At 55.7% G+C, this 25,542-nt stretch overlaps 7 protein-coding genes and 1 non-coding gene across 8 annotated transcripts; 5 read left to right on the plus strand and 3 right to left on the minus strand.

Annotated features, from left to right (window-relative positions):
* Positions 1 to 349: 349 nt before the first annotated feature.
* Positions 350 to 911, minus strand: ACRALDRAFT_1065193 (uncharacterized protein; the record flags this gene model as incomplete). Its single annotated transcript, XM_071017108.1, has 1 exon — positions 350 to 911. A coding segment is annotated over exon 1 (199 nt), but the record flags the coding sequence as incomplete, so codon positions are not given.
* Positions 876 to 5,488, minus strand: ACRALDRAFT_2139965 (uncharacterized protein; the record flags this gene model as incomplete). The annotated part of the gene is made up of 1 exon (XM_071024165.1): positions 876 to 5,488. One exon carries the CDS (start codon positions 5,486 to 5,488, stop codon positions 995 to 997), a length of 4,494 nt encoding a protein of 1,497 aa, XP_070872587.1. The 3' UTR covers positions 876 to 994.
* Positions 5,489 to 7,374: 1,886 nt separating this feature from the next.
* ACRALDRAFT_1082896 (uncharacterized protein) lies at positions 7,375 to 9,811 on the plus strand. Its single transcript, XM_071019374.1, has 2 exons — positions 7,375 to 7,750; positions 7,834 to 9,811. The coding sequence occupies exons 1-2, from the start codon at positions 7,498 to 7,500 to the stop codon at positions 9,303 to 9,305; spliced, it is 1,725 nt and encodes a 574-aa protein (XP_070872588.1). The 5' UTR covers positions 7,375 to 7,497; the 3' UTR covers positions 9,306 to 9,811.
* A 189-nt stretch (positions 9,812 to 10,000) lies between these two features.
* ACRALDRAFT_2029366 (uncharacterized protein) lies at positions 10,001 to 10,897 on the minus strand (the record flags this gene model as incomplete). Its single annotated transcript, XM_071020585.1, has 1 exon — positions 10,001 to 10,897. One exon carries the CDS (start codon positions 10,895 to 10,897, stop codon positions 10,001 to 10,003), a length of 897 nt encoding a protein of 298 aa, XP_070872589.1.
* Positions 10,898 to 13,969: 3,072 nt separating this feature from the next.
* ACRALDRAFT_t230 lies at positions 13,970 to 14,041 on the plus strand. Its single transcript has one exon. It is a non-coding gene; the product is annotated as a tRNA-Met (tRNA).
* A 709-nt stretch (positions 14,042 to 14,750) lies between these two features.
* On the plus strand, positions 14,751 to 16,259 carry ACRALDRAFT_2029367 (uncharacterized protein; the record flags this gene model as incomplete). The annotated part of the gene is made up of 6 exons (XM_071020586.1): positions 14,751 to 14,771; positions 14,852 to 14,872; positions 14,940 to 15,222; positions 15,318 to 15,846; positions 15,933 to 16,041; positions 16,131 to 16,259. 6 exons carry the CDS (start codon positions 14,751 to 14,753, stop codon positions 16,257 to 16,259), a joined length of 1,092 nt encoding a protein of 363 aa, XP_070872590.1.
* Positions 16,260 to 17,490: 1,231 nt separating this feature from the next.
* On the plus strand, positions 17,491 to 18,501 carry ACRALDRAFT_1077443 (uncharacterized protein). Its single transcript, XM_071018642.1, has 2 exons — positions 17,491 to 18,010; positions 18,064 to 18,501. The coding sequence occupies exons 1-2, from the start codon at positions 17,761 to 17,763 to the stop codon at positions 18,114 to 18,116; spliced, it is 303 nt and encodes a 100-aa protein (XP_070872591.1). The 5' UTR covers positions 17,491 to 17,760; the 3' UTR covers positions 18,117 to 18,501.
* A 3,287-nt stretch (positions 18,502 to 21,788) lies between these two features.
* On the plus strand, positions 21,789 to 23,848 carry ACRALDRAFT_2111757 (uncharacterized protein; the record flags this gene model as incomplete). The annotated part of the gene is made up of 2 exons (XM_071023539.1): positions 21,789 to 22,378; positions 22,516 to 23,848. 2 exons carry the CDS (start codon positions 21,789 to 21,791, stop codon positions 23,846 to 23,848), a joined length of 1,923 nt encoding a protein of 640 aa, XP_070872592.1.
* Between the last annotated feature and the right edge of the window lie 1,694 nt (positions 23,849 to 25,542).

A 25,542-nucleotide genomic window follows, 5' to 3' on the forward strand; every position in this document is an offset into this window, starting at 1 on the left:
TCTCGGCGGATAGACCGCTGCCGCCGGTCGGGGCGCTGGTCGGGGAGGAGGGGTATTATTTTGAGGTTACGCTGCGGGAGGTTACTTGGGAGGACGGGGAGGAGGGCGGGGAGGAGGACGGGGAGGAGGACGAGGAGGAGAATGACGGGGAAGATGGGGAAGAAGAGGGTGGCGAGGAAAGGGACGACGACGAAGAGGGGGATGAAGACGAAGGAGACGAAACGGAGGAAGAGGAAAAGGAGAAAAGGTACCCCGAAATGGCCATTGGGTTCTGCACCCTTGGCGGCGCGGCGGTCAGGTTCCCTGGCTGGGGTGCCATCGACGATAGCCCCATGAAGACCGCCCGGTCGTGGGGGTATCACGCGAATACCGGGGGGGTGTATTCGTCCATGAGGGATGGGGAGGAGTATCTGGATGGCAGTGGCGAGGAGTTGAGGTACGGAATTGGAGATACAGTTGGGTGTGGCGTGGACTTGGTGAAGGGGGAGATTTGGTTTACGAGAAACGGCGTCAAGCTGGAGACGGTGATCAAGGGGGAGTTGGAGGGCAGGTTGTTCCCTGTTGTAGGGCTGCACGAAGTCGTTTGCTTAGAGACGAACTTTGGGAGGAGGGAGGATGGGGAGTTTAGGTATAAGCCGCCTGAGGTAATAGAGGGGGAAGAGGAGGTGAAGGGGGGAGTGGTGATGGAGGTTGCTGTGGTGGGTGATGGGGGGGTGGAAAAGGGGGTGGAAAAGGGGGTGGAAAAGGGGGTAAAGAAGACGGAGGTGCGCGTGACGACCGAGAAGGTGGAGGATGTCGTTGTCGTAGTCACATGATTTGTCATGTGATACTGTCACGTGATACGGTCTCGGGGTATAGGAATCTAAATAGGGGAAATCTCTTATATATTACGATTATAACTTTATACAGAGTAAAAAACGTTGTATCCTCCTCTAACGTATATAGAATAGACCCTATTTACGCTTTTATAGGTACCGCTCTATTACTTATTAGTCTATATCTTCAGTTCACGTGACGCGACATCAGTCCGGCCCTGCTCGACAACCCGCCCACCATCCAGCCTCAAAAAGTAATCCGCCCCTCGCACAGCCTCCAGCCGGTGCGCAATCGTAATCACCGTGCTCGTCCGCAGCTCCTCCCTCAACACCTCCTGCACCCGCACCGCCGTCTCCTTGTCAATCGACGCCGTCGCCTCGTCCAGCACCACCACGGGGCTCCGCCGCAACACCGCCCTCCCGATGCCAACGAGCTGCCGCTGGCCCTGGCTGAGGTTGCGCCCCCCGCCGTCGACCCGCGCACGTAGATCCCACGACGGCCCGAGCACGCGCCGCAGCACCGCCGCGCACTCCTCGTCGGTAAAGTCGCCGAGCGGGTCGAGGTTCTCCCTCAGCGTGCCGGGGAAGAGGACCGGGTCCTGCGCCACGAAACTGACGCGCTGTCGCCACGCATGCACGTTGACGTCGGAGAGCTTCATGCCCCCGACGTAGATGCTGCCTTGGCACGGGTGCATCGTCGCGAGGAGGGAGAGCGCCAGCGTCGACTTACCCGATCCCGTCCGGCCGAGCACCGCGCACGTGGAACCCCCCGGGATCCGGAACGAGACGTGAGACAGCGACGGGTCGAGATTCGGCGCGTAGCGCAACGTGACGTTATCAAAGACAATGTCGTCGTCCTTCGTCGGCCAGGTCGCCGGGGGGTCCACGTCGCCCTGCGGTTCCCTGGGCAGGGACAGGAGTTCAATGACGCGCTCGACCGACACAAAGTCCATCTGGAGGGTCCCGTACTGCTTGCAGAGGTTGTGCGTCGCCTCGACAAACTGCGACGCCGTCGTCAGCACGAACGCCGTCAGACCCGGCGACAGCCCCTCGTAGAGGGCGAGGAGCGTCAGAGCAAAGGTCGAAAAGGCCGAGAGCGCGTCGAAGCGGTACATCAACCAGGCCTGGAGGCTCCAGTAAAAATGGTCCATCTTCTGGAACGCGTCCGTGACGGCAATGTTCCGGTCCTGGAAGTGAGGCTGCGCCTTGAACGCCCTGATGGTCGCCAGCCCATCCAGGAGGATCCCGAAATTGGACATGAGGGGACTCAGGGAGACCATCTCGAGCCGCCGCAGGCTCTGCGACGTCGGTAGGAACCGCGAAAAGATGTAGACGAACCAGATGGTCATGCCGGTGGAGAAGAGCAGGAACATGGGCGTGACCGAGGCGATCACCGCCATGCTCGATACCCACGCGAGACCCCACCAGGCCACCTGCTGGAGCGGTCCCATGATGCCGCCGTCGATCATGCCAATGTCCGAGACGAGCCGGTTCATCAGCCGTCCGACGGGCGTCACGTCGTAGAACCGAAACGTCGCCGAGCTCACGCGGTCGACGACGCGCAAGAACAGGTTCCTCGCCGCCTTGTAGATCATGAGCAGTAGGAGTCCCTCCGACAGTGCGAACACGAGCGTCTGGCCGAGCGCGATACCCAGGTAGATGAGGAGCCACGGTCGGAGATTGCTGTCGGGATCGGGCAGCCGGTCAAATAGGCGGCCGGCGAAGGAAGAGTCCGGCGAATAGGCATACACCGACGCATCTCGTTGATACGCTTCGCCCCATGCCTTGAGGAGCCAGTAACTCAGGAGGCTGCCGAAACGGTAGAGCCCAAAGACGACGATCAAGCCAGCCCACCACTTGAGCTTCCCCGCTTTGATGTAGGTCCAGTAGACGGAGAGCATGACACCCCCGTCACGGCGATGCTCCTCTTCGACGAATTTCTCCGGCACCGTTTTATCTTCTTGGCCGTCATCAGGTCGAGTTGGTTGATCGTCGTCGGCGACGGCACTAGCTGAATCTCGTCCCTCCAGTCGTAGTTGCTGCTGAAACTTGGCAATCTCCCTGGACGCCTCGTCCGAATCGAGGACGCAAGCCGATCCACCTTCCAACTCGACCATCTGATCCGCCAGGTGAAGGCAAAGATCGACTCGATGGGTAACGAGAACGACGGTGCGACCTTCCATCAGAGGACCCCTGAAAAGCTTCTGGACGATCGATTCCGCCGTGTTGTGGTCGAGCGCTGCGAGCGGGTCATCGAGCAACAGGACGCGCGAGTGGCTGTACACGGCCCTGGCGAGGGCGACGCGGGCCTTTTGTCCGCCCGACAGACCTATCCCGTTCTCTCCTATATCCGACAGATCGCCATGCCTGAAACTGGCGAGGTCCGGTCGAAGGGCGCAGGCGTCAAGGACGGCTGCGTACCGGAGTGGGTCGTAGGGTGCCGAGAAGAGAATGTTGTCGCGGATGCTCATGTGCTGGAGCCAGGGTAGCTGGGCACAGTAGCCCACGGCATCATTCGGTAGGGACGCATCGCCCTCGACACGGTCGAGTTCCCCCAGAACGGCTTGGAGCAAGGCCGACTTGCCGGCTCCGACTTTGCCGAACACGACGGTGAGACCTCGGGGGAAAGCGAGGCAGAGGTCTCGCAGTACCGGAACGTCAGCGCCGGGCCACTTGTACCAGGCGTTCTTGAATTCGATATCGGAAGTCGTCGCCACCTGGCCTGAACCGTCCGGTTCGGGTTCATCCTTATCGGGCTCCTTCATGAACTGCTCGATACGGTCCATGGCGACCGACGCATTCAAGAGGACGGTGATCAGGTTGGGCAGTTCCTTGAAGCTGGATTCGAGCATGGTGAAGAGCTGGAGCGCAGGGAACGCCACCTCGACCCCGAGGGTCCGGCCCGCGACGAAGGTGTAGGCGAAAAAGGTGGCGACGGGGAACAAGGTGGCCGAGGCGACGTTGGTGGTGGCGATGGCGATCCGCCAGAGTCCCGTGACGATTCGCTGGTCGAGCTCGCGCTGCCTGGTGCCGGCGATGCGGTCGATCCACTTGGATTGCCAGTCGTACCAGCGGAGGTGACGGATTCCCTCGACAAACTGCGACGTCGCCTGCAGCCGGTCGTCCGTGGCGACCCTGCGAAGGCGTTCCGAGTCTAGCAGCCGTCGGATGGCGAGCCCGTTCAGGGCCTGGGCAACGGTGACGCAGGCGAGGCCGAGGAGGCAGGGCCATCCGAGGAGCTGCCAGACGAGAGCGAAAGACAGGCCGAACTGAAGGGGCTTGGTGATGAGCTGGGGGAAGTCCCAGAACCTCTGGGCCACTTCGTACACGTCGTTGCGCATGAGGTTGAGGATCTTGCCGGTCGTCGCAGGCTGCGGCGACGTCTTCTCGGCCGCTGGTTGATCGGCTGACTGATGTTTGGGCGGGGGCTGCCCAAATGCTTTGCGGGAGAGTGTCTTGGCATAGATGGTCGTGATCATCTCGCCACGGGCTCGCTCGTAGCACCGCCTCGAGAACCAGAGGGTGAACACAGACGACTGGCACGCGACGAGGCGTACGCCGAGAATGGCTGCGGCGAAGAGGAACGACGCTTCGACGTGGTGCGGGCCGGCCTGGATGGACTGAAGGAGTCGCTTCAGCAGGAGGGGGACGGACAAGTGGGCCGCCGACTCGAGGATCCCGAGGAGGCAGATGATGACAAGGTCCAGGCCGTTAGCCAGGAAGAGCCTTTTCACCACGGTGCCCCGCAGGTCCCGAAAGAGCATGTGCAGCCTGCCATGTTGGAAATCGTAGGGGAGCTGCCAGACATCCTCGTCATGCAGCTGTGTCTTGGTACCCCGCGCTATCAGGGGACCCATCCACGACACGGTCATGAATTGCCATAGGCTCAGATTGTCTTCGGGGCTTCGGGCGTCACGCGTTGGCACATTGGTTGCGATTCCTTTCGTCGGAAGCTTCGGCTCCCTCATGGGCATGAGGAAGACGGCCACTAGGGCGGCAAAGGAGAGGACAGTACGGACGATGATGAGCGGGTCCAGGGGCTCGCGGGCCCTCCTAGAAGCCTCGAGGAATGTCAGGTGGCAGAAGAATACGGCAGTGTAAAGAAGTAGGAGCGACTTTGGGGTCTTGGCCGGACGCTGGACGGCTGTGATGAGGGTAGCGATGAGCCATGGGATCAAGTGGAGCAGGTCGAGGGGTCGCCGAGGTGGTGACAGGACGGAAGCAAGGCTGACTGCCAGACCTGCAATGGAAACGATTGCTAGGTAGACGGTCCAAAGGGTCCGAAAGGTCCAGCGGCGGCGGGGCCTAGAGCTGGAGTCATCTTCCTGCTGTTGCTCTTCTTCCACTTCTTCCTTGGCAAAAGGACTGCACCACTGAGGGCGGCGAGGCAAGACGGGACGTAGAGCAACAGCCACAGCGAGGGAAACAGCAACGACTGCTTGGACGATGGCGACACGGTCGACGTTTATGCTGGTCAGCTGCGAGTCGGTGCTGGGGCCGAATCCGGGGAAGCGACCCTGAGGTTCGGCGGGAGAGAGGAGACGAGATGAGTTCGAAGACCAGTCATGGTGGTAGGGAACCTGGAGATTGGGACCCCAGATGATCTGGTTCAGGGAGCCCTGTTTCGAATTGGCGAAAGAAAACAGCTCGCCGTCGACAACCTCGTCGCCCATGAGTGAGAAGGTCTGTTGGTTCTGGAGAGACGGATTCATGATGATTCGAGGTTCACTTCACCGAGGTCGTCGACTCGTCGCCCCGTATCCTCAAGCCATGGCATCGTGGATGGGAATGAACCGGATCAGGCCGTGCGAGGAGATGAGATGTTTCGTTGCTTTGCCGTCCCTTGCCTGTGTCGGTTCTGGTTCTCTCAACCGTACGCTTGCATCAAGTCCATGGAGCTTGTTTTTGGAGGGGGTTGGTCTGAATTTCTAGGTGATTATGTGGCAGTGGGGACGAATGAGGCGGCACATGACCAAGCACGTGCATTGGGCCGACAGTAGCAACCGTCCAAGGCGAAACGATGCAAACATTTTGTCGGTTGCGGCATATTGATGTGAAGACGGGATACTCAGAGGCAGATGAGGCTCAATTCAGGACAGGAGGAAGAACTCTAGAAGGTACGGTGATGGTTGTACAAGGTGGTGGATGATGGTCAATGGTGAAGGGTTGGAGCTGATGGACAAATGTACTAAGTAGGTATCTGTGCCACGATCGCATTAGCTGTACATGGTACATACAGCGTATGTATTTGTACCTACGCTTAGTAAGGTATTGGGTGGAAATGGAATGGACGGTACCTAACAACGTAAGTATTCGTACCTGACCATCCATCAAGGTTACGTATGATCAAGACTCGAGACTGCTTGTCGGAATGGAGACTCGTCGGAATGGGCAGTGTACGTTGTATATACGAAGTAATTACTTCGTACTTCGTACCAAGGTAGCAGGCATTGACGCTATCGTATAGTCCCCGAATCTCGGAGGATCCCGGAGCCTTAGCACCCAAATACCCAAATTTCCGTTGGCATCTCGGATCGACCCGGCACTTCCCTCGACCGCTCGGCTCCCCGGATTCTTTCAGTCACGCTGCCCGGGTACGGCACGATTAATGACTCGTCGCGGCTGGATTGGATAACGCTACCAGACAGGTCACGGGATTGAGCACGAAACAATTGACTACAAGTACAACGTACATCGCGACCAAGGCAGGTGGAAGAGATGAGCCGTTTCGAATGTATGGAAGCTCGGATGACGAGTCCCCGTCTCTCCTATTAATCTATCGACGTTGCGCCTGCAGTTGATCAACATCACGCACCATCGAGAATGGCAGGCCATGTCGAGGCGTACGTAATACGGTCCCGGGTTGAGAGCCGCGTCGATACGACTTGCCACAAGCACTTTGACCCTGTGACCCAAGAAAGACTCGAATGGGCCAAGTCCGCTTATTGTTTCGATTTACTGAGACTTGCTGGGTAGATCCCTCCATGGCAGCCGTCTTTTTCATCTAGTGGATCTCCTTTACGGGATGCATGTCGCGACACATCGTCGGAACATTGTATTAGGTCTGGGTATGCCATGACTTTGTAACACCCTCCAACGCATTGTAATGGCCTCAATTGGAAGACCCCTCGGCTCTACATGCATCTCCTAGAAGTGTCATGGACTGCGGGAGAGATCGTAGCGGGACAAGAATTAGCGGGTTCTGGGGAAGGACTTGCTAGGTACTCAGTACTTACGAAAACGGCCTAACGATAACTGTCTGGCCAATTAAAAGACGCATATTCCCAGTGTGGAGCCGAAGGGCGCCCCTGACACGTCCCAGAATGTACCCTGCGTCAATGTACATGTGCTCTCCCCGTATTCCCGACGTCAGAGGAAAGAATTACAACGTAGAGGTACGACGGGGTACCCAGTACGCTTCCAGACCCGCCGAATTATCGTGATGACACCCTGTTCGGCACGGGTAAAGTTGTACTTCCAAGGTACATCTCGAGTAGGATTAGTCAAATACCTATTATATGGGGACCTCATTCCCACCTTTGATACTTCGTACATCTGCAAACCATCTCACGACTTCACGACTTCACGACCTGACGACCTCACTTTTTCGCCTCGCATACAAAATTCGATTCCCCCGTGTCTAGCTCTCTGCCACGACGCCACCGACTCCCAATCGCCCACAATGAACTGCCCTTCTCGTACCGACGGCGCCACTCTCGAACACCCGGAATGGAACCAAAGCCCACCCTTCCTCGCCGCCGATCTCACCACCTGTGAAGACCTCAACGGCATTGTCAACGCTCGAGCCCATCGTCGCGGCGGCAAGGACGACGTCTGCCTGGAAGGGAGTTCGGAAAAGTTAGACCATTTAACCCATCCACATTTCGACCCGGACTCGCCCGGCCCCGGGCTCCCGGGACGATGGGAACCTGACAGTGAGTTGGTCGCCTTGACACCTACGCAACTTTCGTAAATGCTCCCTCTTTGGCATCTTCCTGACACCATTCTCAAAAACTAGGTTCCCGTCCCCGGTCCAAGGACGTGTTTGGTGGTGAAGACCAACCACGCCCACACGCCATGGTCCCTCAGCAGCCTGCTGCTCAAGCTTCCCGCTTGAGTGCAGCCTGGCGTTGGATCTCCTGGACAGCCTCGGTCCTGGCGTGTTCCGCCCTCCTCTCCTACTTTCGCTTTCCGCCCTCCTTCTCCCCTCCTGCCATCGGCACTCGCAATGCCACCGCCGACGATCCTCCCCGCGCTCTCCTCACCCGCCGCCTGGACAAACGCTCCACCTGCGGCTCCGGCGTCGTCGACTCGGCCGAGTACGACCTGCCCCTGCACGTCGGCGCCCTGTTCATCATGATCGCCGTCTCCTTCCTCGCCTGCGCCTTCCCCCTCATCGCCAAGCGCTTCCCCTTCCTGCGCACCCCGCCCGCCTTCTTCTTCGCCGTCCGCCACTTCGGTACCGGCGTGCTCATCGCCACCGCCTTTGTCCACCTGCTCCCCACCGCCTTCATCCTCCTCGGCGACCCCTGCCTCCCCGACTTTTGGGTCAAGGACTACCCGGCCATGCCCGGCGCCATCGCCCTCGCCGCCGTCTTCCTCGTCACCGTCATCGAGATGGTCTTCCAACCCGCCCGCCGTTATCTCCCCCCGCAGTCCGCCACCGACTCTTCGAAAGAAGATGCCGCCGATTCCACCACCGTCGTGGCGACTACCCCCCGGGGACCCAAGGACCCGAATCGCCGCGCCGGGGCCTCCGAAAGCCTCGGCCAAACCCTCTCCCGCCTCAACCGTCACCCTTCCATCACCTCGCGGAACCCAGACGCCACCGCTGCCGCTGCCGCCGCCGCCTCGGCCGAGCTCGGCGCGACCACCACCACCACCAACACGCTCAAGGAGGCCACCACGGACGAGGAGCGCAATGACGCCGGCACCCCCCACTCGTGCAGCGGAAGCTGCCACGCCCAGGCAGGCTACATCCTGACCCCGGCGCAGAAGCACCAAAAGGCCATTTTGCAATGCGTCATGCTGGAAGCCGGCATCCTCTTCCACAGCGTCTTCATCGGCATGACCCTAGCCGTGTCGACGGGGTCCGCCTTTGTCGTCCTCCTCATCGCCATCGTCTTCCACCAGACCTTCGAGGGCCTCGCCCTGGGGTCCCGCATCGCCGACATTTCGTGGCACGACGGCGCCCTGCAGCCGTGGCTCATGGCCCTGGCCTACGGCTTCACCACCCCGGTGGGCCAGGCCATCGGCATCGGCACCCACTCGCTGTACGATCCGGAATCCGAGTTTGGGCTCATCCTCGTCGGCACCATGAACGCCATTTCCTCCGGCCTGCTTGTCTACGCCTCGCTCGTCGAGCTGCTCGCCGAAGACTTTCTGAGCGATGAGAGCTGGCGCGTGCTTCGTGGGAAGAAGCGCGTCGTGGCTTGTCTGCTTGTTTTTGCTGGTGCTTTCGGCATGAGCCTTGTGGGTGCCTGGGCTTGAACACAGAACCGTACGACGACTGCGAGAGCTGAACAGTTCATACTGTTGTTGTTTCGTGGATGGGGCGAAGGAAGCGACGAGCGCAATGTTGAGGAATATTCTTCCGTCGTCTTGCGACGGAATTGGTGTCGCTGTCGCTGGAATCGAGGATTGGGTTGGCGTGGGTGAGACTGGCGGTTTGCTTATAGGGGTTCGAGTGGCAGTGAGCGAGACGAGGGATGAAGTAGGCGTCTTAGGCTGCCAGAACCTCCTTAGTCCATACCCTGGCAGAGGTCACATAAAAAGGGGATCGGGGAAGACTCGGAATCAGGAAGCGTTTCCATATACTCACTTCGTTTAGCTTTTTTCATCGGCCTGTTCTTTCCAGCCAGCCATATCAGCCTCTTGAGGTCTGCAGACTTAGAGTAGATCTAGACAAGGCAATATACATACATCTGCTGATTGAATACCCAGTGACTAAAGGGTATGAGAGCAGCTACATGTCACGCAGAGGGCCTTGTCGTTTTGTGGTTGTACTATTCCGTTCAACACTGGATCTGACTATACCTCAAGCCGGGCCTGGGGTTGACAAGAACAATCCCGCGATGTATGTGAATTTCCTCAACTCATCCTAGGTACAAAATGCCGGACGCCCGTCGCCACTCCAAATCAATCCCGTCGAGTTTCCTGCTTTCTATCCTGATCCCGTCTATCCCTCAAATCACCACGGTACAGTCCGACGACTCCGGACTCGTCCCAATCCCACTATCTCGTTCCCTCTCTCTCTCTCGATCCTCGTCACTCCCACCTCTCTTGCCCCACGTCTGCACCAGTCCAGGCGACCACCCGCCAGCCGTGGTGAAAGGGACGCCGTCCCGCCAAGCCCTCGTGGCGCGCAAGCGCATGTCAGCCTCCAACCGGTCCCTCTCCTCGCGCAGCCGTCTCGACAGCACCTCCTCGGTCGGACTCCCGTATTCGTATGTTCCGCCACGTATCTGCTGCTGCTGCGGCTGATATTGCTGTTGCTGTTGCTGCTCAGCCGAAGCCGCCAACGCCTCGCGCAGCATCGCCGTATGGTGGATTCCGCAAAAGAGAGCGCTATCCGACGCCCGCGGCGCGGCGCACCCAACCACAGCACATGCGTGTGTCGCATTGCAGTACCCTCCGTCTCCGACGACCGTTCCTTCGGCTCCAGGCTCCGAACCCACGGCGTCAGGGGCGACTGCGTGGCACCCGGGGAAGCGGCACTCGTGTGCCGCGCAGAAAAGCACACCCGGGGTGGCTTCCCGGTCGAGCGTGGCCGTGCAGTCTGGGTACCGGCAGCGTGCGGGCATGTGGTCCCAGCAAACCTCAAAGTCATAATCTTTGAGAAGACTGCCAATGCCATCTGTGTCTGCTGTCATCGACGTCGGCAGGGGCCCCGGCAGAGAAGCCCGGGGCTGTGTGCAATCCCGGACTTTACACGTCTTGTGGAGCTTGCACCAGCTCCCCCCGTTGATGACGTTGCCACAGTCTTTGACGCAGCAGCTATGCGAAGTGCAGTAGAGTCCATGTTCGGATCTCGTCTCGTGGCAGTCTGGGATGAGACAGGTAGGCGTGTGGATGCTGCACATGCTGGACGCAGCTGCACGCTTAAGATGGCAACCTTCGAGAAAGCACGTATCTATGGGGGCCCTTGTTAGTCGTCTAGATCACCTGGGTAGTATCTGTAAAGCCCGCGGAACAGGCACATAAACCGTACGCTTCTGGCAATAGGCCCAGTCCTGGCTAATATCGGCGCATAGTCTGGGGAGAGTGCAGTTCTCGGCATGACATCGACGGTCTATGAAAAAGTCAGCCTTTTAATACTTTTCAAGGAACTCAAAGTAAGTTTGCGCGCTACACTCACGATCTTCGCAGAATCGAGATGAGCCGGGTTCCTTGGCGTTGGGACACATCAAGCCACCCAGCCTGAAGCGACATGCATCTTGGGGTCTGGTTAGTTTGCCTCGGAAGGGGAGACGGTAGGTATTGGGCGACTGACGATCTTTGCAGTGGAGCGACAGCAGTTCCCGGCCCTGTGACTTCGACTCGCATCGGAGCGCCCTCCGGGTGCAGCCATGGCGCACGCAGTCGGGCCGGGGCGTAGAGAAGACGTATGATTTTGACTTGGGGCGACATTGGAAGAACATGCTCAAGAGACGATAGGCTGGAAGTTGGTTCAAGTGGAAGAGGTGAGTATGATACCGTTGGAAGATAAGGGTACAGTCGTGACTTGTTAGGAGAACGTTGGCAAGCCTTGGACGGAATTGTGATGAAATATGACAAGCCAGGCTCAAACTTTTGAACAGAGTTGAGATAGAAGAAGCTCACTGATATACAGTGGTTCGACAAAGATATCTGGAGACGTGCCACATACTACACCATACGCGTTTGAAGTTTGAGGTCTCCGGGTTAACCGATAGCTGGGTCATGCTGGGTATGGGGCATGTTGCCCGGGGTCTCTGCTGTCTGCATGTCGAAGACACAGAATGTAGAACAGAACGTGAACACGTCAGCAGCAACTATGAGTGCAGCAGTATCTGTTGATTCTCCAAAGAACTCTTGTGCAGCCCACGAAACCCCCAAGACTCGATCCCAATGGCCATGGTCACGGGAGATACCTACAAGGCGTCGTATACCAGGTAGCTGTGCTGGCTTGCGCTACGTCATTGCCAGATCTCCCGTATTCCGTGTTAGTTGACTGATTCAGGTGCCTTGAAGCATTCTCTGAGTCGTGGAAACGTCAGGAAACACGGCGTAGAAGAGGCGTAACCACCAGGGCGAAGGTGACCTTGTTCATTGAAAGGACTAGCAGGTAATCTCAAAAAGTCTCTGATCAGTTCTAAGAAGTTGTGGTCCATTGTAAGGATGTTTGAGAATGGACAAAGACCACAGCAAAGAGGGATCGGTCCCTGTTTCTCTACATAACGTTGATGTTCTTCCGGTACTTTATTGCATTCGTTGCGTTGCATTTGAGACAACATACAACGTGGCTCTGGAAGGTAAACGAATCGATTCCAGCTAATAGTGATACGCATGCATGGTATTGTTTGAGACTGGAATTTGATGAGAAAGGCGTGAACGGTGAAGGTGTGAAACAGATGAAGGATTGGGTGAAGTGGGTGAAGAGAGCTTGTGATTCGTCTCGGCCCAGAAACTCAGGATAATCCGCAGATGCACAGCCTCAAAACAGCCACATACATGCGCCACATCCAAGACCAAACTCAAAACCCGGGTTTGAGTATGAGGACGTGGAAGACGTCCAAGTTCTTCTCCTCATCCTCCTGTCCTTCACCTCGTGCCATGTCCTTTAGTTTCTTATCGCGTGCATTCTCTACGTAACACTCCAATATTTTGCTCTACTCAGGTAGTTCATCTTTAGAAGAAAAAAAAAGGACAGAAAAAAAAAACACAGATCAATCGACATCCGACTAGCTATGGACTCCTTCGACTGTGCACCTTGTGCGTCCATCGACCCTCCGTGTTCTGCCTACCACCGAAGCTCCATCTAGGAGGCCCTTTCCGGCCCCGTCTCTTTTGCAACCAATTTACCCGCCATCCTCCTGGGTCCAAGGGTTTCCGGCATCAAGCCGTCCAAGAACGCAGCCAAATCCCTTTCGGACGCCGAAAAGGGAGCGATAGAAGTGGAACTGGGAGGACGAGAAATCGCTGACCGCGGTCGCCGCTCTGTCTCGCCGTACCCCCGCGCCCGTCTCTCCAAGTGTCACATTCGCAGACGGAAACGCGCTGTGGTCATCGTCTCCTACATCGTCGCCACTGTAATACTAGTGGTCCTCATCTATGCCTTCCGGCCACCAGGTGGGTATAAGTTTAGGTCGTTCTTGTCCAGGTTACGCGGCACTTCCACGGCCTCGAGCCGTACAACAGCCAGAACGCGCCCCTTTTTACGTCAACCTGGCGGCAGAGCCCGGACAAATAAGAGCAAGACTAGTGAGTAGACACGAGGAAGAGAGCCGATGAGTTGAGCCGCGAGGGTGGGCGAAGGGCAGGGACCATGTCAAGTTGTCCACTGCAAGATGAGGACTCTTTGTTGGCCTACAGACTGATCTTTTCGACCTGGGCGTGGCCAGCCCTTGATTGTACTCAACAAACTGTCACCTAAATTCGGGCGGGAATTTAAGAGACTCAACGGCCACAACGGGTTATGGGGTATCCCGGCCTTGGATTTGGTTGTGGGATGGTTATCCATTTCTATTAGCCCTATTGCATTGTTAAATTGCATTCCAATACGACCCAACTATGGTTTCTGTCTCCTATATTACTGTACTGCACCTGCCCTTATCGCCTTGTGTCTATACGAGGGGGCTGAATCCCTGTCAACCTAGGCTTCGCCGCATCACGTTTCGCAACGGGTTTTAGGCTTCAGAGCATCGAAGGAGCCTTTGTGGACCAAAGTCTTGGTGCCACTGGGCCATAATCATTGAATAGGGTGTCGTATACATGAACACGGTTGCTACAGAAAGGCCTCACTACAAGTTAAGCTATGGAAAATTGGAAAGTTGGACCAAGACGGACGTCAAAGCGGTTGTCAGGTGTGAGTTGCCAGTCATGCAAGTGAAACGGTTGGATGATGCGTGGACTGGATGGACTGAACCTTACGCTATCAATGCAAAGAAGTGAGCAGATTCGTAATCAAGTGACAAAGCAACTTGGCGCAGCGGAAGCGCGCCGGGCTCATAACCCGGAGGTCGGACGATCGAAACGTCCAGTTGCTAACTTGATTTTTTGTTCTTTTTTGTCTTTTTTTTACTTAATCTTCAATCGTTCTCCTTCAACACACCAACTTTTTTCTTTCTTTTTTGATAATCAATTACCTTTCACACTCTTGATTCACTTTCTTCCTGTCTCTTTCATTTTGTGCTATTCTTCCCTTTGCTCCCGTTTTCCTAGCATACAAAGTGTGAATATAGGCAGTGTCTTATGCAGGACCACTAAGAGAGATACATATTCTTAGAGCTCTAACACTACGTTTGCACCAGAAGTCGATGTATTCCCTCTATCTATTTTATCTTGTCTTTCATCAGTGAGCAGAACCATCTACGAAGTAATAATATGGGTTTGTCCTTCTCTAAAAATTGTCACGTGATCTGTTATCAGTGACATCACGCTTGGGGCGAGTCATGGAAGTACCTCCGTATTTCTTCTCTCCGAGGCCGAGAAGACCAAATTCCTCACCCCACCAAAATTTTACCCCACTGGCATTTCCACAGCCTCGAACAACCAACCCGACAACTTCCAACGTTGCAATCACGGCGGCACCTTCAGTGTCATCAACATCGAAATACAGATTTCTGCGCGGAGCTGTTCATCAAGAGTCTTTAGCTTCAGGCATACGCATTCGCTTCCTCTCGTATTCTACGGCAACGAGGGGTTCTTTTCCACAAACAGCCATAGCAGGAGGCCAGCCCGGACAACACCGCAACCATGTCGACCACGGTGGACAAGGTAGGACGAGCCTGGACAGGTGTTGATATTTGGAGACTGCATTATGGGCAAATGTGGCTAACCGCTACGTGCAATAACAGATCAAGGAGATTGAGGCCGAAGTACGTCTAGTCATCGATTCCGAATTACCTCTGGCCGAACCAGCGACTGACTAACAAACCACTGCAGATGGCCAAAACTCAGAAGAACAAGGCGACATCCTTCCATCTGGGTCAACTCAAGGCAAAGCTAGCCAAATTAAAGAGAGAACTGCTGACCCCATCCGGCGGCGGTGGCGGAGGAGGCTTGGGCTTTGATGTGGCCAGGACAGGCGTTGCCAGTATCGGTTTCATCGGCTTTCCTTCGGTTGGAAAAAGTACTCTGATGAGCCGTCTCACCGGACAGCACTCTGAGGCCGCTGCCTACGAGTTCACCACTTTGACCTCGGTGCCAGGTCAACTCAAATACAACGGTAAGCGCGTGGCCCTGATCGATTGTCCTTTTCAGGAAGCACGCCCAGCAGAAATGTTGTCTAACCGCGGGTGCTCGTTTCTTTTTACTCTCTAGGTGCACCCCTACAAATTATCGACTTGCCCGGTATTATCGAGGGAGCCAAGGATGGTCGTGGTCGAGGTCGACAGGTCATTGCCGTGGCCAAGACGTGCCATTTGATTTTCATCGTCCTTGACGTGAACAAGCCTCTGACAGACAAGCGTGTTATTGAGGCCGAGTTGGAGGGATTCGGCATCCGCATTAACAAGAAACCCCCCAACATCACCTTCAAGAAGAAGGAGAAGGGCGGCTTGAACATCACCAGCACTGTGCCTCTGACCAACATCTCCCACGACGAGATCAAGGCCGTGATGCACGAATATCGTATCAACTCGGCAGACATTGCCATCCGCTGCGATGCGACCATCGACGACGTGATTGACGTGCTCGAGGAAAAGAGTCGCAGCTACATCCCCGTCATCTACGTACTGAACAAGATCGACGCCATCAGCATCGAGGAGCTCGACCTGCTGTATCGAATTCCCAACGCGGTCCCGATTAGCTCCGAGCATGGATGGAATATCGACGAACTTCTAGAGGCCATGTAAGTCTCATGTTATCCTGTAATGGGCGTGGTTTGGTGATGGTATGTTCTGGATGATCGACGACTAACGTGCGTGGCGGATACAGGTGGGAGAAACTCCAGCTAGTACGGGTATACACAAAGCCAAAGGGGAAGCTGCCTGATTACAACGAACCGGTCGTCCTTCGTTCTTACAGGTGTACCGTTGAGGACTTTGTAAGTCGTCACTGCCGCCGTCTATCGGATCGCACGCAGGATCCTGGGTGACCCGGACCAGCCTTACTGACTTGAATACGTCGTCGCAGTGTAATGCCATCCATCGGACTATCGTTGGTCAGTTCAAGACCGCTATCGTCTACGGAAAGTCGGTCAAGCACCAGCCACAGCGGGTTGGCCTTTCTCACGAGCTTGCCGACGAAGATATTGGTTCGTGATCCTGCCGTCTTCTTACCGCCCCGTACCCCGCCCCCTTATCCACTCCACCCACCAGGACCACCGTAAGCAAATCAAACATTCTAACACATCCATGTGAGCAGTGACCATTGTCAAGCGGTAAAAGCGGTACAACCAAAATTACACGAAGAAGGGTGGTAAACGACCCATCATTTCGTCAACTGACGACGAAGCGAATTCACGACTTGACGACCATGACTGCGGCTGGTTCGGGAACCCTCAACGCCGACAGTCGATAGGAATAGACGGATGGACGGCGGTGTGTCTAGTTCTCCACTAGATCAAATCGCCAGGGCTGGTGTGTGTTTGTAGCGCCTTTGGATATTTTCAGGGGGAGTACGGCTGACCTTGAATAGCACCAAGGAAAGTCGTACCGGCTGACGTTCGATAGTGCGCAGGGGCGCAGCGATCAGGCAGGACGGACGTCAACAAAAGTTATCTTGGGTCTCTGGTCTTCTCAGCATTCTCCGACCCTTTGGACCGTAGATAGACGCGATCAGCCTCGCGACACCATGGCTGCCGCCCACGCGCTGTCGTTCGTCACACGAAACTTTGTGCGTGCGGATTCTTTGGACGACGACGACGACGACGACAACGACGATGCGGCTCTATAAAATATTTCAAAATACGTCACAAAGACCCGCGTACCCAGGTGAAGGACTTGATGTCGCAGCAATGGCGGCGAGGTTGCATAACCGACGGGTCGCTTGCTATGCGGCCAACACGTACAATACCAGGAGATAAAAAGCGTGGGGATGGGATGCAATGCATGCAGCCTGTACGTTGTATAAACTCCAGCATAAGGTTAGGGTCGCCGACTCGGCCGCATACAGGGAAAGGGGTGCATGGAGTGAACCGGCATTTCTTGGACGTTTGGCACCTCGCCTTCTTACATGGATTGCAACAGGCCGAACTTGATCGACTCGACCGCAGAACGTCCGGATTCGGCTGGTGGCCTACCGGGTCCCACATCGCATTCGTCCCAACTCGTCCGTCCATCAAGTGTTGGCGGCATGTGCGCGAATAGCCATCTCGACTCGACGACTCAGCGTCCGTCTCGTGAAGTGAGGTGTTGTTGGCCCGATCGCGAATGGAATTTTGTCGGCCACTTTTTGGACAGAAAGTTCCTGGCCAGTAGTTTGTGCAGGGTGAATCCTTCTGACAAAACTCCGTCTCTCAACTGGCCTTTCAGAGGGCCTCTTTTGCCGCCGACGCTCTTGGGAGGGGGGTGTGGCTTGCTGTCAGTCAACCAGCGGGAGTGGGCCCCAATCTTTCACAGTGAAGAAATACGCAACTTGGCGTGAATCTTTATCATATCTGACTCGGGGAAACGGCGGCCGGCTCTACCCCATACGCGACAAACCAACTCCAAGTCGATGAGAGATGCAGAGATCGTCGCGGGTTCTGGGATGCCTTTTTCTCCTGTCGGGAGCAAGGATTCAAGGTGGAACATTGGGCGCCCCGGTTCCGAGTCCCTAAATTATGCGTATCCACTTGCCGGTCCAGTTTTTGTCGGCCGACGGTTCGCTCCTTTGCCCGCCACCACAAGCATTCCATCTCCTAGACGGGCATAGTGTTGAGGGGAAAGTCCGCATTGGGACAAGACAACCAGGGCACGGACATTGGACACGGATTGCTTTGTTGCTCGAGCTTCTTATTGTACAACGTACTCGCAACGATTATGCACGACCATTCGAATTCTCGAGTTCTACAGCATTGTCACAGGTACGAGGTACGTGAGGTGCTGGTCACAAGATGCCCTGGCGAGTTTCTTACTTGATACAGAAGTGAAAGCAAAGCTTGGACGGTATGCGATGATGGAGACCTGGCGAGAATGACGATTTTGCGCTCTACACAACGAACGAGAGACGAGACACGGCTGGCCCTTATACGTCCGGTTCGGCGTAGAATCATTCTACACAACAGCTGATAACGCTACTTGGCCGCTCCCAAAAGTCGCGGAGCTGCACTACCCTCGTGGCTCTCATGCAACGCGACTGCACCAAAATATGAATTGACATAGTCAAGCCAACATCTTCAAGTCGGAGTACAACGTACAGATTATCACCAACGCCCAGCCAACGTGTCTCACATGGCAATCATACCACGGTTGCGCTAGGAAAACTTGGGACTAGAAGGGAATCGGGACCAGGATACTCGTGCCACAATACGGGTACATTTGCACAGCATGACAAAGTGCGACCAACACGCTCTTGATGAATTCATAATCACCCAAATCAGTCAAAAGGATTCTCCAGGAACTCTATACTAGGTGCACAACCGTACGAGGATCTCTGCTATCTTGATAACACCAAGAGACCGCCTTTTGGGCTCCAAGTTGAAGCACCGGTTTTCTTCGCCATCCGTTGTCTTACGGATGCAACGCACATGTTCGTCTGGCAAGTTCCTCCCCTCACAGGTCCAGGTCCACATCGTTCCGCTGGCGATCTTGGAACTAGCCAACCGGAATCCAGGACTTTGTAGCTTATGCTGGACTTATTCTCCGCTGTCATGCATGGCGCGTTCAACTCATACTGTTGGACGAGATGCCCTTCTGCTTCTGGCCTCCCCCACATTCCCGTACTTGGGTCACCGTATTCTCTTCGAACCGGGAGGATGAAGAGGCGGAGTGGAGGAGACTAAGAACTTATACACAACGTACAGGCAGCATACATTGTCCTCCACGAGTAAACGGAGGTGACAGGGCGAAAAAGCCCACCAGTACTTGCAACGTCGTTGTATGTACATTGGAAAGACGGACCCAGTGCGACGAAATCAAGGATCAAGACGGGACGTGCAACCCTGGTAGACCATCACACACATCACTATATCGTCCAGAGTACAGTACCTACCTATGTACTCAAGAAAGAGAAAGGCCCGTCCCATTAGCTCCCGCAGGACAGACCATATGGCCATATTACGTTGTACAGATATTCAGACTGTCTGAACATTGACCGAAAGGAACAGCTGGCCTATTACTTAGCCGGCCCGAGGTAGCACCGGTTGGATGTGTCCACCAGAGAGGCTGAAAATCGCGAGTTACACTGTTCTTTCTCACACTCTTAGTCGGCTGAGGACATACGGCGGAGCCAGTCATCCAGTTGGTGGTGGGGTGACACGCAAAGAACAACAGTTGCCGGCGGGGCGCATTGGTTGACAATTCTTTTGTCAACGTCAAGGTCATTGTCAACTGGCATTGCGAGGCCAAGAGGCGTTGACCGAGAGTGCGTTGGGAACATGAAGAGAAAAAGCAAAGAGGAGGAAGCGTTGGATTTGGACGTGGGGATATGCCGTTGAAAATATCCCTGCAAGCTTCTATGGACTGACTATTCAGTGTAAACCGGGGTCATCCCAGCACGCTGCCCGCTGTGCGCTATGACAGGACTCGCCTTTTTTCCCCGTTTTAGCGGATGATTATTTACACGTTCCTTGTGGAATAGGACGGATGAGGGCGCAGAGAGGGAGACGACAGGCTTACCCCGAGATGTCATCACGACTACAACGTACGTTGTATACCCACGATCACGACTCATGGTCACCGAGTATTGGCTCAGAGAAGCATGGCGTTCACTGAGACAAGGGACCAAGCCGCTAAGGTATAAGCGCCTTCCGGGCCCGCCCGTTACCCTAGAGGACGGACGGGGTGGTTTAGCGGTGAAGGGCCCGATGATTCAACGCGACGACGGCCTTTGACGAGTTCGACTCGGACGTGTCTCTGGTATCGTCCTGCCCAAATAGCAGCGGAAGGGCTGACTGCGAACAAAACGGCTCATCGGCGAAAAAGAAAGGCCAAGGGAAGAAACGAAGACGAAAAGAAAGACGGCAATCAAGACCATGACGAACCAAGTTAGTCAGTCAAACAAATGCCTCGCTACAGGGCTTGATTCGCACGTTCCAAGCGCCGCGGGGCGACCAACCCATCTTCTTCAACGGACATTCAGTCATTCGAAAGGTCCCGGGCCGCGGGCTTTGAGATAAGACACTCATCTGCCGTTTCAATTCTCTTGCTGTCGGCTCTCTTCCCAGCCCCCTATCTTGTCTACGGTTCTTCAAGTCGCCCACCCGAAGAAAGAAGAGAAAGAGAAAGAAAAAACGAAAGAAAGAAAAGCAAAGAAGAAAAAAAGAAAGCACCCACTCCTCAAACCAATGTCTCGCTAGCAATTATCCCGCAAATCTTGCTCTTTTTCCCCCATCTCGACAGAGACAGGAAAGCGAACAAGTCGGCATTCAGGGGCCTACGAGTGCCCATCCGTCCTGTCCGTTCCGTTCTGTCCTACTCACTCGCCAGACAAGACCCATCCTTACAGCGTACTTTTCGGATATTCCCCTCTTCTCCGCCTCCTCATGCTTCATTCGGATAGATCCAATCCTGCCCACGGGTCATCATCCACACACCCCTTGACCCCTTACCCCTGTCCTCCCCACCCTTTGGATTTACCCCTGCCCACCCCCTCTAGGCCATCAGTTTAAGCATGTCGGCCACATCCACGCCCCCTCGCTCCTCGCCCGAAGTACCCTTGCCGGTATTGCGACGGAAACCTCCACCGGACACCGGCCGGCTCGTGGATACGGAGTACAACGTACGTTGTATGGACATATTAGTGTATGGCCTGGCCCATTACTACGGCATCCATCTGTCTGTCAGTTCTGTCCGCCGCATGTCGAGTTTCAAGCCCAGTCGCGTGGTCCAGCACCTCGATTACCGGTATTCCCAAGACTTGGGGGCCTTCGGCTGTCATTCGACTGGCAAAGAGACAAACCCGACTCTCGACGTACGTTGTACATCCCCCGGCTTTTGCGTCCCTGCAACGCAACGGATCCTGTTTGCTTTGCTAGCCAGCATCGTGCATCTTGCGTCCCCTGATCGCCGCCGCCATCCTTCGCTGCTCGAGGACTGAGACGACGATAGCTATCCGCCAAAACGAACCACAACTACAGCCGACTTGGGCGAGGGAAGAGAAGGACTTCACAGAGTTCACAGGGAAAAGAAAAGAAAAAATCATTAGCCCTACTCCCGCACCTCTTTTCTTTCAGGGGAGCGTGCTATCGCACAACCTTGTCCATCCCCCCACCCTCAGACCCCCCCTCTCTCGCCATCATCGCTTGGTGCACCTTCAACACACCTGCATCGGATCTGCGTCCGCGGATTAACCTTTGCCTAGGTCTGCTCACGACGCAAAGCGCAAACTGCTTGCACAACGCAAACCCACAATCCAATTGGTTCACCTCTCTTACTCCCGCTCTGTGTCTCTCTCTCTTCCCTGCATGTCTTTCATTCATGAAGTCAGACCGACATAGTGTCTATCGGGGAACAGATATTCCCCCCACACGTCCGTCGAGTGGCTGTCTGCCAGGCTCTCGTGGCCGGCACGATACCCATTACCTCTGACTCCAACCCAGCCTTCCAGGGCCGCACGCATGCTGTCGTCGTCTGGCACCCGGAGTCGTCCCTGGCCATCCCATTCTCCCCTGATACCCTCATCGGATTTCAAGACATGAACCAGCCCATGATGCTTTCTACCGGGGTAGATCAGGACAGCCAGCTCTCCCCGGACCACTCATTCAACAGCCATCATCAGCCCCAGCAACAACAGCAGCAACACCCTCATCATCACGATGCGCCTCACAGCAATGAACACTGGGGTGACATGAGTCCCTATAGTCAGAACACCATGCCGGACTATAGCAGTTTCCATTATGGTTCCCATAGTCCACATGGCCTCACATCCGAGTCGATATCTAGGATGCCTCCACCGCCGGTGCCCTTGCAACCGATGCAACCGATACAGCCGATTCAACCTCACCACCAACGTCAACCTCACGCACACCTGTCCATGCTCACGATACCGACCCAGCAACCGGCGTGGCCGAGCATGCTCACCAACCCGAACAGCTACTCGGCGCATTCGGCGCCCCCCATAAGCATGCCTTCCATGGTGGCGCCCACCCCAGCCAAGATGACACGACCGCCCGGCGCATCCCAGTCGACTCCGCGAAAGACCCTGACCGACGACGACAGGAGAAGGATGTGCCAGTATCATCTCGAGAACCCCAACATGAAGCAAACGGAAATCGGCGCCATGTTCGGCGTCGAAAGGAGGTATGTCTCCCCCTGAACCAGACACCTCCGATCCAAAGAAAAGAAAAGAAAAACACACTTCACCGTTCTCTGCTCCGGGGCCAGCCGGTCTAACCATCCAACTTCTTCTTTCCCCCTCTTCTCCTCCCGAAATGTAGCACCGTATCCAAAGTCTTGCGGAACAAGGAGAAATATCTCTACCCGGAAGACAGGAGTCAATCGCCCATCAAACGCACCAAGAGCAAGATCCCGGATATCGACAAGGCCATGTCGAGCTGGGCCAGGAGGCAGGTCCGCCACGGCTCCGACGTGTCGGACGAGGAGATCCTCCAGCAGGCCCGCCACTTTGTCGCCAACGTCGCCGGCGATGCCGACGCCCACATCAAGGCTTTTCAGAACGGCACTTGGCTCGAAAAGTTCAAGCAGAAGAACGGCATCGGCGTGCGCCGCCTGCTTCGAAGAGCTTCTGAGACGAACATACCCGATCATGCGAACATGTCGTCGACCTCCTCGCCATCCCTCGGACACAACACCAACGACAACGGCAATAGCAACAGCAACAGCAACAGCAGTATCATCGCCACAACGTCTCCGACGGTACAGGGCCCGTTATCGCCTTTATCCGCCGAACGGAGCGACGGAGACACGAGCCCCGGTCTCGGTTTCGTCGCTTCCCTCAACACCGCGCCGCCGACCGACGCGGGATCGTCCTCTTTTTCTTCCGTGGCCGCCGCCCCCTTGAGCCCCACGGGGCCATTTTCCTTCTCACCCGATCCGAATGTCGGCGGCTTCCTCCCCCCCGCCGACCAGACACGCGACATGCAGGACGGCGGCAGCGGCGGCGCGGGTTCCAATTTCCAGCGGCCGAGAAGCCAGACGTTCCCCACGCTGGATCTGGAATTCGTGAACAACAACGACAATAGCAACCAACCCAACTCCAACTCGACGGCCGGCGACCCCACGACCCCGAGATTCCAGACGGCCGCATCATCTTCGGCAACCACGGCGCCGTCGTCGGCCCTGCAATCCCCCGCACACGAGCTCAACAGGAACCCGTTCGCCATGGATACCACCAACGTCGTCACCGCCGCCTCGCCGCACCTGCACCGCCACCACAACAGCAGCAGCAGTAATGGTAGTGGCGGCAGCAGCACCGGCGGCAGAATGGCCGGGCGATCAACCACAACGTGCCTCACCAGCGGTCTCTCGTCGACTCCCCCCCTCGGGTCCTCCCCTTCGTCCCCGTCCCAGGAAGACGCCCGTCGCGCGGCCGACACGCTCCTGAGCTACATCCAAAACGCGGCGTCGAGCGGCTTTGTCGACCATAGCGACTACACCGCCGTGCTCCGGTTGACCGAGAAGCTGCGGCTCCACCAGTTTCAGATGCAGGCTGTCTCCAAGACATCTGCTATCGGTGGACTGACGCGGATCCCGGAGGGTGATGGGGAGATGGGGCCGCTGCCTAAAGTCGGGGCTGCCATGGTGGAATAAGCACGTCAAGCGGGCGCACCTCGTCGGGGAGTCTTTTCCCTTCTTTCATCATTTTAGTTGTTTGTTTTGTGGGTTTATGGCACATTCGTCGTGGCCAACGGCGCTAGATTTGGTCCTCTTCTAGGACTGGGCTGCGGGATACGGACCGGACAACACCGAGGGGTGAAGTGACAGGCCGTGTGTGTTCAAGCGTTGGGTTTGCGTTTCTCAAGGTGGAAAAGGAGAAAAAGATACAATGAGGGAAAGGATGCATACGATGGCCTGGTTTCCGGCCTTTCCTCAACATATCGCCAGCCTGCATGAGGATCGACTTCGACTTGGCCCGCATTCTTACATCCACGGCGTCTCACGACCAATTACCACTCTGGACGAGCAAAGGAAGTGGAAAGAGAGGGAACAGAACATACCACGTACACGGCAGGCCGACGATCGACCTCTCGCTGGACAGATCACCCGAGTTGCCATATATTTATTGTTTCGAACCGTCGCTTCTCATCGATACCCCCGAACCGACATGCCGACATCTCTACAGCTTCTACCGAAGAATACTTGCACCGCTCACGCGATTCCATAGTTACCTTTTCCCTTTGTAAGGGAAAGTCTTCCAACATAACTTTTGGGTTTTCTTGTCGGTTTTTATTTCTTTGCTTCTCTCTTTGATTTTGTTTCTATTACTTCAGGCGGACATGCCACGCCTTTCGTATATCAGTTTACTTTCTTTCCTTTCACCTTTTCTTCTTGTTTTACTTTTCTTCTCCTTCTTCACATTTGTCGCACGCGGCAAAGACGCCTGTACACGAGGACGGCGACCGGACTGCCTGACCCTCTTCATCGGGCGCGAGCTCATATACAACCAACTCGCATAGTTGGGCCATCGACTGTCTATACTTTGTTTCATTGGCTTGGGTTGAGGAACAGTATAAAAAATGGTGTTGAAGCGGAAGAACACGTGCTTGGTCATAGGGCTAGTTCCCTGGCAGCGGTATTGGGGTGCGCATGGCAACTACACAACGCTGGCTGGCTGGACCGGTGCCTTGGGTCTTTCTCTGGGCTGGACGCTCAACGGCAACGTGGGTCTGTTGCTTTGTCTACAACTTGCAATGTTTTGGGGGATGGCTCGGCTGGACTGGACTTGGTTTGGTCTCTTTGCGTTGAGATGGAAACGAGGAGAGGGAACAGGCCTGCGCAGTTCTCCCTGTCTTGCTTGGTTTGGTGGTTTGGGGCCGACGGGAGACAACTCTTATACCTGTTGCTACAGTACTGTCCTCTACGGCCCTGTTACTGAAATCCAAGCCAAAGAGGAAACCCCTGAAAAATAAAAATAAAAAAGGGCGGCTATCTGTATTCTCTTTTACGCTATCTCTGGGGATTATGCCACCCTTTTTTGCTTTCCTCTCCCCCTTTTCGTAGCAGAAACAACCATGGACCAGTCCATCCGCTCATCTGAATCGAGTTCTCAAAGGGGATGAAAGCGCTCTGCATTAGCCAAACACATTGAGACCGCCATTCCTGAGCCGGTAGCCTGACGAGACAAGAAAACTGAGACCCGGGACGCTCAATACTATTACTACATTACGTTACAGTGTATCTAAGACGACGAAAGGCGCCCAAGAGACTGCCAGTCTAAGCCGATTCGCTTGCTGCTGATGAAACGAAGCATGAGGTGGACGGAAGGGAACAACAAAAACGACAAA

The sequence above is a fragment of the Sodiomyces alcalophilus genome, assembly GCF_042370955.1.
Source record: "Sodiomyces alcalophilus JCM 7366 unplaced genomic scaffold ACRALscaffold_7, whole genome shotgun sequence".
Lineage (NCBI taxonomy): Eukaryota > Fungi > Ascomycota > Sordariomycetes > Glomerellales > Plectosphaerellaceae > Sodiomyces > Sodiomyces alcalophilus.